This window comes from Trachemys scripta, chromosome 9 (assembly GCF_013100865.1).
Source record: "Trachemys scripta elegans isolate TJP31775 chromosome 9, CAS_Tse_1.0, whole genome shotgun sequence".
In the NCBI taxonomy this organism is placed as follows: domain Eukaryota; kingdom Metazoa; phylum Chordata; order Testudines; family Emydidae; genus Trachemys; species Trachemys scripta.
Window position 1 is genome coordinate 76,560,695 of NC_048306.1, and position 13,658 is coordinate 76,574,352.

At 45.4% G+C, this 13,658-nt stretch overlaps 1 protein-coding gene across 1 annotated transcript; it reads right to left on the reverse strand.

The window, feature by feature from the left end:
- Nucleotides 1-7,011: 7,011 nt before the first annotated feature.
- Nucleotides 7,012-12,554, reverse strand: COMMD2 (COMM domain containing 2). The gene is made up of 5 exons (XM_034780497.1): nt 12,333-12,554; nt 11,849-11,926; nt 9,926-10,008; nt 8,198-8,371; nt 7,012-7,599 (listed from the first exon to the last, which is right to left on the reverse strand). Exons 1-5 carry the CDS (start codon nt 12,397-12,399, stop codon nt 7,402-7,404), a joined length of 600 nt encoding a protein of 199 aa, XP_034636388.1. The 5' UTR covers nt 12,400-12,554; the 3' UTR covers nt 7,012-7,401.
- Between the last annotated feature and the right edge of the window lie 1,104 nt (nt 12,555-13,658).

The following is a 13,658-nucleotide window of genomic DNA, read 5'->3' on the forward strand; positions in this document are numbered from 1 at the left end:
CTCCAAGCCTGCGGCTTCCGCTGTGGTGCCTATGTGGCTAGCTTATGCGCAGCAATGGTCCCCCCCCGTGATGGCACAGTGGCACAGGAAAGTTACTGTTTATGGGGCAAGAAACAAAGCAGCTCTGCCGAGGAACCTGCAGGAGCGGATTGCCCAGCATCTCCAGGAGAGTTTCCTGGAGATCTGAGGGAGATTCCTGTGAAGTGAGGGAGTCAACAGCCTGTTCTACCGCTCAGACTAGGCATGAGGTGGGAGACAAGCCTGCTTTCTGCAACCCTCCTGCCCCCAACAACTCACTTCAGCAATTCCCAAAATCAGAAACCACTTACCAGGGCCTCCTCTCCTGTTTTTGTTTCGCCAAGATCCAACTGCTGTGACTGGCTAGGCTCCTCCAGGGTAGAAAAGAGCTCCTGACTGCATGCATCTCTGGCCTCCGAGTCATCCTCTGCCTCTCGGTCCCCCTCTTCATCCAAGATTGCCTCCTCCTGGCTCGGTCCACTCTCGACTGGCACGTAAACCAACAAAGTATCCACAGGGTCCTTCGCAGTGGAGGTGGGGTTGCCATCGAGTATCACGTCCAGCTCTTTGTAGAACCGGCAGCTCGTGGGCACAGCCCCAGAGCAGTGGTTTGCCTCCCACGCCTTGTGGTAGGTGTTCCTCAGCTTCTACACTGCAATGTGTCTCGGTCATGGCCCCTTTCTATCATGCATCTAGAAATCTGTCCGTAGGTATCATAATTCCAACGGCTGGAGCACAGCTGTGACTGCACTGCCTTCTCTCCCCAAAAGCCCACGAGGTCCAGCAGCTCAGCATTGCTCCAAGTGGGGAATCACCTGGTGCATGGAGCAGGCATGGCCACCTGGAAAGATGCGCTGATACCACTGCACGCATCACCGAGCAAACAGGAAAGGGACTTTCAAATTTGCAAAGGAATGTATGGGGTGGGGATGACGGTTGGTCACCTGAGGGCAGGGCAGTAGAGTTCAAACCAATGGCCAGAGAGGTGAGAACAGGCATTGTGGGACACCTCCCAGAGGTCAGTCGCAGCACTGTAATCACCACGGTGTCTACACTGGCACCGCAGCGCTGTAGCCCTGACACAGAAAGCTCTACACCTCTCGTTGGGTCGTTTTTTAAGAGTGCTGCATCTGCGCACTAAGTGGCTTTGGTAGTGTGTTACATCTCGGGAGTTCCAGCACACAAAGCTGCTTTACTGCGCACAGACTTGCCAGTGTTGACAGGGCCTGGGTTGCTAGTTCACGCCGTTGGGTTACATCTGCACTAGAGAACTGAACCACTGGTAATTCAATCAATGGAATTATACTGGTGTAAGTGGCCATGCTGCAGTGCATCCAAACTAGCCAACATGTTTCAGTTTTACCCTGCCTCCACACGGATATTCGATTCCATTGCTGACTTGCTGAATCTTCCACCTTGAACAACAGAGGCAAGGAAAGAGAGGAATTTGCACAATTGGGGACAGGGGCCACTTCTACCCTCATGTGAGGCTGAAACCACCCATTTAAGAGCAGGGCTGGCTCCAGGTTTTTTGCCAGAGTGCCGCCCCTTGAAAAATGCCGCCTCAAGCACATGCTTAGGAGGCTGGTGCCTAGAGCCGGCCCTGTTTAAGAGTCAGATTGCGTTAATTAGAACCCAGCAAACTGTCCCTGCAGCCCCTACGTCTGCCTGAAAAACCAGCCCCAATGGCACAAATAATGTGAGCAAGACACGAGAAGTCATTCTTCCACTCTACTGTGCTCTGGTTAGGCCTCAGCTGGAGTATTGTGTCCAGTTCTGGGCACCGCATTTTAAAAAAGATGTGGAGAAATTGGAAAGGGTCCAGAGAAGAGCAACAAGAATGATTAAAGGTCTTGAGAACATGACCTATGAAGGAAGGCTGAAAGAATTGGGTTTGTTTAATTTGGAAAAGAGAAGACTGAGAGGGAACATGATAGCAGTTTTCAGGTATTTAAAAGGGTGTCATAAGGAGGAGGGAGAAAACTTGTTCACCTTAGCCTCTAAGGATAGAACCAGAAGCAATGGGTTTAAACTGCAGCAAGGGAGGTCTAGGTTGGACATTAGGAAAAAGTTCCTAACTGTCAGGGTGGTTAAACACTGGAATAAATTGCCTAGGGAGGTTGTGGAATCTCCATCTCTGGAGATATTTAAGAGTAGGTTAGATAAATGTCTATCAGGGATGGTCTAGACAGTATTTGGTCCTGCCATGCGAGCAGGGGACTGGACTCTATGACCTCTCGAGGTCCCTTCCAGTCCTATAATCTATGAATCTATAAAAAGCAACGTACTTTGCAAGGGGTCTTCGTCTCCCAGTTTCTCATCTTGAACCTGCTCAGCTGCCATCTCCAAAGCTTGGGACTCTCTAAACTGGGCTTCGGTTCCAAGCATAGTCTTGGGCATCTCCCAATTCAGTTCCTCCTCCTGGGTCCTTGCTGAAGACATGAAGCTGGTGTTCTCTTTCTTCTCCTCCACATCTTGGTCCCTCACCATCATAGTATACAGAGTGTCTCCATACTATCAAGCAGCAAGAACTTGGTTCAGTGCATCTGACTAGGCGGGTTTGCCTCCATGCCAGCTGCTACTTTGGACCTTGTTATATTGCAACTTCAGCCCTTTAATATTTTCATAGCACTGTGTGCTATCCTGAGCAAGCTCTGCTTGGTAAGACATTTAGACACCCAATCACAAAGTTCAGCTCCAACTGGATCACCTTGCCATCAGTACCTGCACATCCGCCTCTTGCCAGCTGGCAACACGCATAGAAAATGTTTTTCTAAGACATTAGACATGCTGATAAAGAAGTGGATCTCAGGACAATATCATTTCTGGAGAAGCTGAGGTTGGCAAAATAGTATACAAATGAACAGTGTATGCAGCACTTGGTATAAAGGTTTCTGGAAAATGTAACCTGGGATAGTAGAGTACAGACCATCCACACAGGTGACTTGTACAGTGCAATGGTGTCAGGAGGACTATTTTCACTGTAGGGACTATTACTCCAGCACTAGCCATCTGCACCAGCACTGAACTGGTGGAGATTGTTTACAGAGGCCCGCCGTGCAGCGATTAGCTTTGCTGAAAACAGCATTTGCCTATGCACCACTGAGAGAAACTGCATAAGCGCACGAGACATACAGAAATGCCTGTGGGATATGCATTGATTATCATTCTCAATTTTTCTATATTCCCAAGGTCCAGTTGGAACTCTCCATTCTATTCAGAATATGGTGGTGGAGGGACAACAAAAATACCCCCATACCTTACAATGATGCCCCACAGACATGGTTACAGAGATTACAAACAGTTGCACATGGTACCAACTGGTCCACAGTAGCTGAGAATAGCTGCAATAAAATAGGTTTTCTTTAAGATGGAAAAGATAGGTGTGCTCAGATCCTCATTGGGACTAGGAAGTGAATGACGAGAGCCTTCTTGGACTTGACCCAAATCCCACTGAAGTGAATGGAGAGACTCCCATTCACTTCAGTGAACTTTAGAATGGGGCCCAACTGAGGAGAGGTCAGTGGGGCGAAATATGAATTGGCTACTCAAGCTATTCTTGCACTTACTCTAAAAATATGGAAGACCAGCACTGACACTGAAAAAAAAAAAAAAACAATCAATGGAGATACCAAGTAACTCAACTTGATTGTAGTTCACTACTTGATACAATCCCCATGTGTGAGATGTGCAACACACACACACACGACACACAGATGACAGACTAAGAAAAACTTGACTATTTTTCTCTTCTGACAATCAAAGGCTAAACTATATATAGTCTCTCATTTCACATCAGTTTTCTAAACTAGCAAATAGTGCTTCATAAGCATCCCAAGGAATCTATAGTAAACAAGTCTTTTCATGAATCAGATACATAACAAATATGACACTGGCATCCAAGGAAAGGGAAACACCATTTATTTCCTCCCCACACAACACCCAGTAGCCCTTCACTAATCTTCTCAAGCAGTGCTTCAAATGAATGTGTAATAGGCAGTGGTGCCCACCCCTCGCTAATGCAAAACCAACTCTATCAACCTCCACTTTAGCACAGGACTTTGTGTTCTGAACTTAATCCATTCAGAGAACATTCCACTACTGCAAAAGATATATCCTCTGCACCTAATCAAATGCTTTTTCTCCATCAAATGATAGCAACAGCAGCCGAGTCCCAGTAGACGAGGTTAGTGGATCAAATTTAGTCAATAATTATCAGAGGAACATATGTGCTTAACAAAACCCTTTCTGATCTTCGTAGATGAGATACAGTAGCCCTTCTACAACCTGCTAGCTGGTCTTAAGTAATGAAACCGAATAACAAGACTCCACACCAAGGGTCTGCCATTTTTTAAAATAGGAAACAATACTGATATAAGCTTCCGTTGCAGATGGTAGAGGAAATTTAGTCATCATTGTGTGAGTGAACAATTGTGTGAGGGAACCATGAACATTGGCTATTCTCCCCTCCCCCCCAAAAATCAAAGAATAAAATAAACTAAACTAATTAAGCTTGAAACTTCTAAATTAAGCCCCTTTTTTAAATAGCAAGAACTGCTACAGTTTAATGCACTTCTGCTGTCTTTGGCTTTAAATGCTACTTTCCACAAGGAGCAAAAACCCAAAACACTAAGAAAATTACAACAATTAAAAAGTGTATTTTATACCATAAATCCTGAACAGCAGCAAAGGAGCATTATTATAACATCAACGTGGAAGGAGGGGGGACAGCACGTATTGAAGCCAAATCACACGTACAAAACTCCCCTTCACTATCTGTTCTCTCTCCACTACAGTTCCCATGGTGTATAATGCACTCCCACTAGTAACAACAAAGCAATACTAACATCCTATTCACTGAAGCTACAAAATTTTATACTAAAGCATGAATGAAATGTTAGAAGTCCCATTTTTTTGTCATCCATGTTAGATGCTAAAAGCCACTTACATTTCTTAATTAAAATAACATTCACATGCAATAATTAAGTCAATGTTTCCACATTATAAAGCCATCTTTCCACAGGCTGGAAAACTTGTTACAGCTGACCTGTCAGAGAAAAATCCAAGCCATAGAATGTTTTAATCAACAAATCTGAAAAAAAGAGGATGAAGCAGCAGTTGCACTTTTGCTTTTTCCTAATAGCTTTCTTTAAATCTTAAAAACTATCATTGCTTAACCCATAATATTGCTTTTGCTACTGTTCAGATCACCTGTGTTTACAGTAGAGCCTCAGAGCTACGAACACAGCAGGAATGGAGTTTGTTAGTAACTCTGAAATGTTTGCAACTCTGAACAAAACCTTATGGTTTTTCTTTCAAAAGTTTACAACTGAACATTAACTTAATACAGCTTTGACACTTTACTATGCAGAGGAAAAATGCTGCTTTCCCTTTTTTTTAGTAGTTTACGTTTAACACCGTACTGACTTTTTTTTTTTGGTCTCTGCTGCTGCCTGATTGCATACTTCCAGTTCCAAATGAGGTGTGTGGTTGACTGATAAGTTCATAACGCTGGTGTCCATAACTCTGAGATTCTCTTGTATGAACTTACGCAGAGCCATTGGGGTTTGCATGTACGAACTATTATCTAAGCTAGCCATTATTAGCTGGTTGCCAGAATGTGCCAGTAGTAACTACTAGCCCTTAGTCAAAGTCACCACTTGCAACGACTCCCGCTGGCCATTCTGGCAATTAGCTCTGCCAGCGCACTCTCCTTCCAGTGCGTCTTCCCCCCATCCTGTCTCAGGCCTTGTCTACACTACAGGGGAAATTCGATCTAAGCTACGCAATTTGAGTTACGTGAATAGCGTAACTCAAATCGACATAGCTTGGATTTAATTACCATGGGGTACACACTACACAATGTCTATGGGAGACACTCTCCCATCGACTCCCCCTACTCTTCTCAATCCGGTGGAGTACATGAGTAGACCGGAGAGCGATCTGCAGTCAATTTAGCGGGTCTTCACTAGACCCACTAAATCGACCGCCGATGCATTGATCGCTGCTCGTGGATCCCCCGGTAAGTGTAGACAAGCCCTCAGTCTGCAGCCCTGAATATGCAGCCTATTCTTCGTGGCTTGGCCCTCTGGCCAGGTCACTAAGGTCCTCCCCTTCCAGGGAATTCAGTCTTTCCAGACCTGCTGTCTAGCTGACACTTCCAATGCCCTGGCCACTCCCCAGGGGCTGGGAAGGGAACCCAAGCCCACTCTCTACACTGAGTTCCAGTCCAGGGCCCCTCAGCTCAGCAGTCCTGGACTTTCCTTTCCTAACCCTCACTCCTCGTTCCCTGTACTGCTTCCTACCATTGGTTCCCCTTCTCTCTCTGGGTCTACCAATTCCAAAACCCTCCTCCCTCTCTCCAGGGTATGACTGCATCCAATGCACTCTGCAGTCTCCAAACACTGCTCCCACTTTGCAGGAAGAGACTGCCCTTGCCCAGCAGCAGCCTTGCCCAGCAACAGTGACCCCTATCTGCAGCCAGCTACCTGGCTTTATAAGGGCCCCATCTGTTCCTGCACAGCCTGTTCCTCTAGTTAGGGCTGCTTTCTTAGCCTCCAATCTACTAGGTTAATTGGCCCATCTGGCCTCCATTAACCCCTTCCACTCCTGCATGAGGTAGCCACCCCATCACACCCTGCTATAGTCAAGGAAGTGCTACCATATTACACATCTTTGCAGAAAGTTAAACAGTAGTAGAGTGCTTTGGCTAACATAAGTTAAACTTAAAAGTGGACTGACTCTCTTATTTGCAAGTCTAGCCAGAAACATAGGAAACATCTAAAACAAACCTACTATTTGTCTGTAATGTGACTTTGATGATATATGCAGCATTACAGAATTTGTTGCCACCTCTTCATAAAAGCATCTTAGCAGCTACTAACAGAAGTTATGACAGGGAAAAGAAGTGGGAACCTTAAGAGTTAAATTCAGTGGTTCTATAAGCATAAGAATTTAGATGGAAGACCAATCCTGGTAAAATATCACTCCTTCTCAGTGTAAGTATTTTTTTATTTTAAGAAAGAACACAAGAGAAAAATGTTGCTTGAAAAATATAGCAATGAATACACAATTTTGTATTACATTGAGGCAGCCCTATATAATATTAGGGACACTCATCAAGGAGAGATAACTAACGTAGCGCTGACCAGACTAATTTCTATATTGAGTTAAAGCACAAGACAATTATCCTAACTCACATCAGGCAGCTGTATAAAGTTAGCAACAAAGGAAGTTCGGCCTGTAACCACTGGCTCAAGATCCTGGCACAGGAAAGCATTTCATCTGATCCAGATGTTTATTTTCCTCAAAATGTATATTTGTGAACATTGTTTTCTACTACTGTTTCACAAATTACTTAATGAGATAAGTTACAAATTAATGTTATTTGATGTTGCGGACTATTCGCCTACAATGATTTGTTTTCATTTCTCCCAAGGCTTGTTCCAATTGCTGAATTAGATGGAGCAGAGTAGCAGGGTCAGTTTGTAATATTTTGGTTGTCTGATCTCCATTTTGATCAAGGTGTAGCTTTATAGTGACAGCTGGTTTAATCTGTTGTCTCAGACTTCTGCTGGCAAGCTTTATGAAGATATTCAAATGAGATGAAATGGGGAAGTAAGGGGAAAAAAAAGAAACAGTACGTGTTAAAACAAAGAAATATGCTAGGAACCCAAGTGTCAATTTGGAACTCAACACTTCTGCAACTTTATTCATAGACTGACATAGTTTACTCTTTCCATCTGTATCTAGTTTTATCATTATTAGATAATGATTGCAGTTTCTGGTTTAAACCAATGTATTTTTTTGCAATGCTGTCATTTGACAATGCTTCATTATATATTACACCAAAGACTTTATTATTTAGTCTATTTTATTGTTTTTAAAGTTATCCTTTAATTTAGTATATAAATCTCTGACTGAACTCCGCATTGTAACAGTGCATAAAACAATGAAATCATTTCACAACATTAACTATATTCTTTATCTATCTTAAAGCCCCCCGTCTTCCAATGCAGACTGGTAAATAAACATCTGCAAATATTTATATAAATGCAGATACTGCAGCCTCAAGCATTTTAAAAAGATTGAATTAACCTTATGTTTTTCACAACAGCCTGTTCTGCCAAAATGTGCTAAAATGAAATTCAGATTATCTACTAATACTAGGGTATATTACCTGCACATCTAGTCTCCATTCAAGGCTGTGGTAACTGGGAAGCTTTGGGGCCAGTTCACCAAGAATGCTTCTGATCTCCTTTCTGTTGTCAAGGTAAAGCTGGAGCAATAATTTGTTCAATTCCTCTGAGAATCCCAGAACAAGTACAGAGTCTTGGAAGTCTATCTCAGAGATCTAGAAATTATCAATTTAGAATGTAATCAGGAATTGCACAACTGTTGTTGCTATTATTATGTTACTTGCTCCCCGGAATCTATATATTAGATTTTCTAAAGTCACATTACCTAGTTACAATACCTTTCATGCAGAAATATAAGAGAGGAATTCCATATCTAGAACCCATCAAACCTCTCACATGTTAACTAATGTATAATTGCTGATATGATATTGCTACCAACGTACATCAACTTCAATAATAATATTCAAACGCAACTACTCAAATAAATTAAGAAGGGCAAAAATATGCTTAACATTTTGTATTTAATCATTTTGGTACACCTATTTGAAAGTAGTAAGAACCAAAATAACGTACCAATAGAAGGCGCTTATAACAATGACTTACTGGGCCTTGACCGATCCTAGTACATTTCTAGATATCAAATAAATTTATAAACTATTGTGTAGCATTATTATTAAAATTTTAAAGTACTCAGGCATTTTAGAAATTTCAAGCTATGTTTGTAAGCACTGGGTGCAACACCAGAGCTCACATTACATTAATCTAGAGTGGCCCTTGTACTTTGACAGTCCCAGATCAATGGTTTTCTACATGTATGTTTTATTTTATGGTCTGGTTCAGTTTCTATTATTCTGGAAGGAGTCATGTACTTGAGAGAAGAGTCTTTCTTTTGCACTGTTGCCAACAGCTTTCACATATTATAAGTGTTCCATGGCAAGCTCTATCCCATCAAAATACCAAGAGAATTTATTTCATTTTTCAGGTCACCCTACTTTCCAAAGGAAGATATTTCACTCTATTCCAAGAACTGGAAGCAATACCAGAAGAATACAAGTGAACGACATTAACTCAGGACTACTAGTCAACTGCTCCACTTATTTCATACATTTGCAATATTCAAGTATCCTCTTACTTCTTGAACAGTCTTCCCAATGGGAAGACAATTTATTAACCAGGTGCCTTTCTTTCTTTCCTATTTGCCTGGATTCACATTACCTTTTATGGTGATTTAGTTAAAATCTCACAAACTAAGCAGCATCAGGCCAGTCAGACCAGAAGTAGCCTGGGTAGCTCCAAGGAACAACCAATAAGAGGAGTTAATCTAGTCTGTATTCAGAACAGCGTTTGAACAGTGTCAGAACTCAAAAAATAGATTTCCCTTCACTTAAATTGGATTGTTTGTTTTTTAAAGCATTATTCCTCACCTTCTGTTCTTTATTGTTGTGTATTGTTGCTATGTGCTGTTAAAAAAGTTTAACTCCAGAGCCACTGAAATGCACATGCTAGGCAAAGTGAAGTGAATCACATACAGTGCTTTGGGATGCTTAATATTACGATACTATGTAAAAATGATGTTGCCTTTATACACACCCTTTCATTCTCCCATCATCAAGAAGTTGTCAAATTTTGAAAACCTGACTTGGGTTCCTTGTCTAAGTGTTTCCAGCATTGTAGGCATATTGTGGAAGCCTTTGTTTTCCAATAAAAAACTGGAGGACTTCTCTCAAACTTTTACCCCCAGATATATACTATCGCGACATTATCCTTACCATGAGCTTGGAGCCCTCAGTGAGAAGATATGTTAATCCCTCAACTCCATGCTGAATAATGTCACTACTAACATTAAGTTTTCCTGAAAACAAAACAGATATTCAAGACAAGGTAAGGTGCATCTGTTCAGGCTATAACACACATGGCATTTAAATACATAAATAAACAAATAAATAAAATAATTTTAAAAAGCACAGCAGAACTAGTACTGACTTAAGCATACATTGCATGGTAAGTCACAACGGGGCCTGAAAGAACCCTTTAGAGTTTATGATATGATTTAATAAAGTAATATGCTCACTTGTGTATCACTTTTTAAATCTAACCAATGGTGACCAGATTGGTACTAGTGTTGCCAACTTTCAGACTTTGCCCTTTGGAAAGGGAGGCATTATATTAAAGGGACACAAACACCTAAATTATTTAAACCACAGTTACAAGTATAATTTATGATTGCTATAGATGAAAGATTTAAAAAAGAAAAGTAGTGTTTTCAGTTGGTTTTCTCTATACATTTGATAATCCTTAGGGTACAGCTAATTTCATTCCTCCACCTCCCAGCTATAATCCACTAAACAGACAATTTTACTCTGATAATTGGATGGGCCTTTCACAAAGCAACAGGAGACAGAAAAATATTTTTTGAAAACCAGGAAAACGTTACTGTAAAACAACAAAAATTGGAAGAGAAATTCAGAAGCACCAGAAATTTATTTTGTTAATTGCATATTTCAAATTGATGACATCCATTTAAGGCATCATGATGTTACATCTGTCCCAAATATATTTCTGAATTTTATATTGCTGCTCAACACTGTAGTACAAGGGAGGGGGCAAACTATGGCCCGTGGGCCGGATCCAGCCCGTCAGGGCTTTCAATCCGGCCCACGGAATTGCCAGTCCCATGGCGCAGTGGAGCTAAGACAGGCTCCCTGCCTGTCCTGGCCCTGCGTTGCTCCCAGAAACGGCTGGCACCATGTCCCTGCGGCCCCTGGCAGAAGGGGGGAGGTAGAGGGCTTTGTGCACTGCCCTCGCCTGCAGGCATCGCCCCCTGCAGCTCCCATTGGCCAGGAATGGGAAACCGCAGCCAATGGGAGCTTCGGGGTGGTACCCACACATGAGAGCAACACATGGCAGTGCCACCTGCCCCACCATACCCCACCCCCAGTAGCCACTGCCGGACATACAGGCCGCTTCCAGGAATGACGCAGGGCCAGGGTAGGCAGGGAGCCTGCCTTAGCCCTGCTGCGCGCTGCTCCACCCCGGAGCCACTCAAGGTAAGTGGCACTGGAGCCCAAACCCTGAACCCCTCCTGCACCCCCACCCCCCCCCCCCCGCCCCTGGCCCCCCTAGCCCCCTGCCCCACCCCTTCACCCCACCCCCCTGCCCTGAGCCCCCTCCCACATTCCACACCCCCTCCTGAATCCCAACCCCCTTCCCTACCCTGCACCCCAACCCCCTGCTGCACCACACATTCCTGCACCCCACCCCCTGCCCTGAATCCCCTCCTGCACCCCACCCCCCTGCCCCAAGCTGCACCCCACCCCCCTGCCCCAAGCCCCCTACTGCAGCCCACCCCCCTGCCCCAGCCCTACATTCATTGCCCTGCATACAATTTCCTCACCCAGATGTGGCCCTCGGACCAGAAAATTTGCCCACACCCGCTGTAGTATCTAGGCACCTTCTATATGAAATTATCAGTAACAGCTAAGTCCCTAGTGGACTTCATGGAATCTATGGCAATTCTCCCTTTTCAGGGAGAAATACTCCTTAGAGTAGGGCATATGTTTTTGATTAATAAAATCTAAAATACCTAGATTTTTTAAATTAGTGTTTTAAAAAACTCAGTTTTAACAATTCCCCTTCAGTCCAAAAAGGTCCTAGGCAGCATTACCCTTCTGCCCTGCTTCTCTCGCTCTTACTTGCGGCTCCTTCGTAGATTTTCGGGTTGGTGCCTTTTCTTAAGAACTCCACTGCGATACGGCCAAATTCACCAACAACTGAAATGAAAGGAGATTAAACGCTCTGCAGACCTGCCCAGTGACTCCTGTGCTTGGGGTAACCCCCGGGCAGTTCCGGCCTGTTGGGAGACGGGGCGTTTTGCAATGCCAGGGCCACATTTCACACCTCGGCCAGGCCTTTGCCAGGTCTCCCTCATTAACAGAGCTGCCGCCTGGCCCCTGCAGAAGACCCTGGGCTCCTAGGGGCCCCTCAACCGCAGCGGGCTCCAGAGACGGGTGATGTCAGGCGGGCAGAGGGGAGCAGGGCAGAGGACCCTGTTTCAGTTTATCAGGGCAACAGACCCCACTTCGCTGCCCAAGGGGGGCCGCGCTCGTGCTGGGGGCTCGAAGGAGCCCGGCCAGGGCGGTGGAACAGTGCGGGGGAGCGGGGCAGGGCGAGCCGGACCTGCGCTGTCCACCTGGGTCAGGAAGCCCAGGTGCTCCTTGTGCTCCTCCGATAGCACCAGCAGCATCTTCCCCGCGGCCTCTCGCCTGCTCCGCTCCTAGGCCGGGCGCCTCCCCGCGGTCAGCTGACCCGCTTCCCGTCAGGGTGGCTCCGCCAGCGCGCTCCGGCCGGCGAGCGCAGCCCGGCACACGGGTTCCGGGGCTCCAGGAGCAGGGGAAAGGCCGGGCCGGGAGCGGCTCTTCTGCACGGAACGGGGGCTGGGCCTGCGTGTGCCGGGGACAATTCAATCCCCCACCAAGGGTCTGTGTCCGCACAGCTAAGAGCCGCATCCAGATTTCAACCCCCCGGGAGCAGGAAGGTCTCCACGCCCGAGTGCGGGTCAGATTTATCGCTGCAGTGCGGCCCACCCAGAGCGTGGATTAACATCTCCGCCGTAGTTTAGGGAAACTGTTTCAGTGCTGCTACTGATTTATAATTTCGTTAATTCCCACATTCAGGGTTTGATCCCGCAAAGCATGAGCGTAATCAAGTCCAGACAGTGCTTTACGCGTGCAAAGCGCTGTACGAGCCCTGCCCCTCACTAGTGAAGCGCTAAAGAATTGGTTTCAAACATTGTTAATATTTATAGGTGATGTGTAGCTGTGCTTCACCTCTAGCTTTCAATTTACTGTAAATTATTCAAAAGGGAAACGAGAGAATAAAGCAGCTAATACTTATTTGTGGGTGCCCTATGTAGGTGGGTGCACTAAGATTCCCACAGCTGGCAGATTTTATTTGGGAAGAAGTTAATTTAGAAATGGAAAAGGCCTGTGGATACCGAGTAAAATATTTACAGATTTAGTTTAAAAGTCACCCATTCATAGATATTCCCCTCCCCCCCAAGTTTTGACAAATCTGGTGAAGGCATAGGGTTTGCTTCATAGGCGTGGGCAGCCCATTTCATGAGGGTGTGCACCCAGGGAGACCTGCCCCCATCCACTCCCTCCTACTTCCCGCCCCCTGACTTCCCCCTTCAGAATCCCCAACCCCCTCTGCTCCTTGTCCCCTTACTGCACCCCTAGGACCCTACCCCCTACCTGTCCCCTGACTACCCTGACCCTAATCCACACCCCCGCCCCCAGACAGACCCCCGGAACTCCCATGCCTATCCAACCGCTCCCTGCCCCCTGACAGGACCCCCAGAACTTCCGACCTACATAACGCCCCCCTCCTCCCTGCCTCCTCCAACCTCTCTCCACACCCCTGCCTCCTGACAGCCCCCCCAGAACACCCGACTCATCCACCCCCCCAGTTCCTTGTCCCCTGACCCCCCCCCCAGAGACCCCT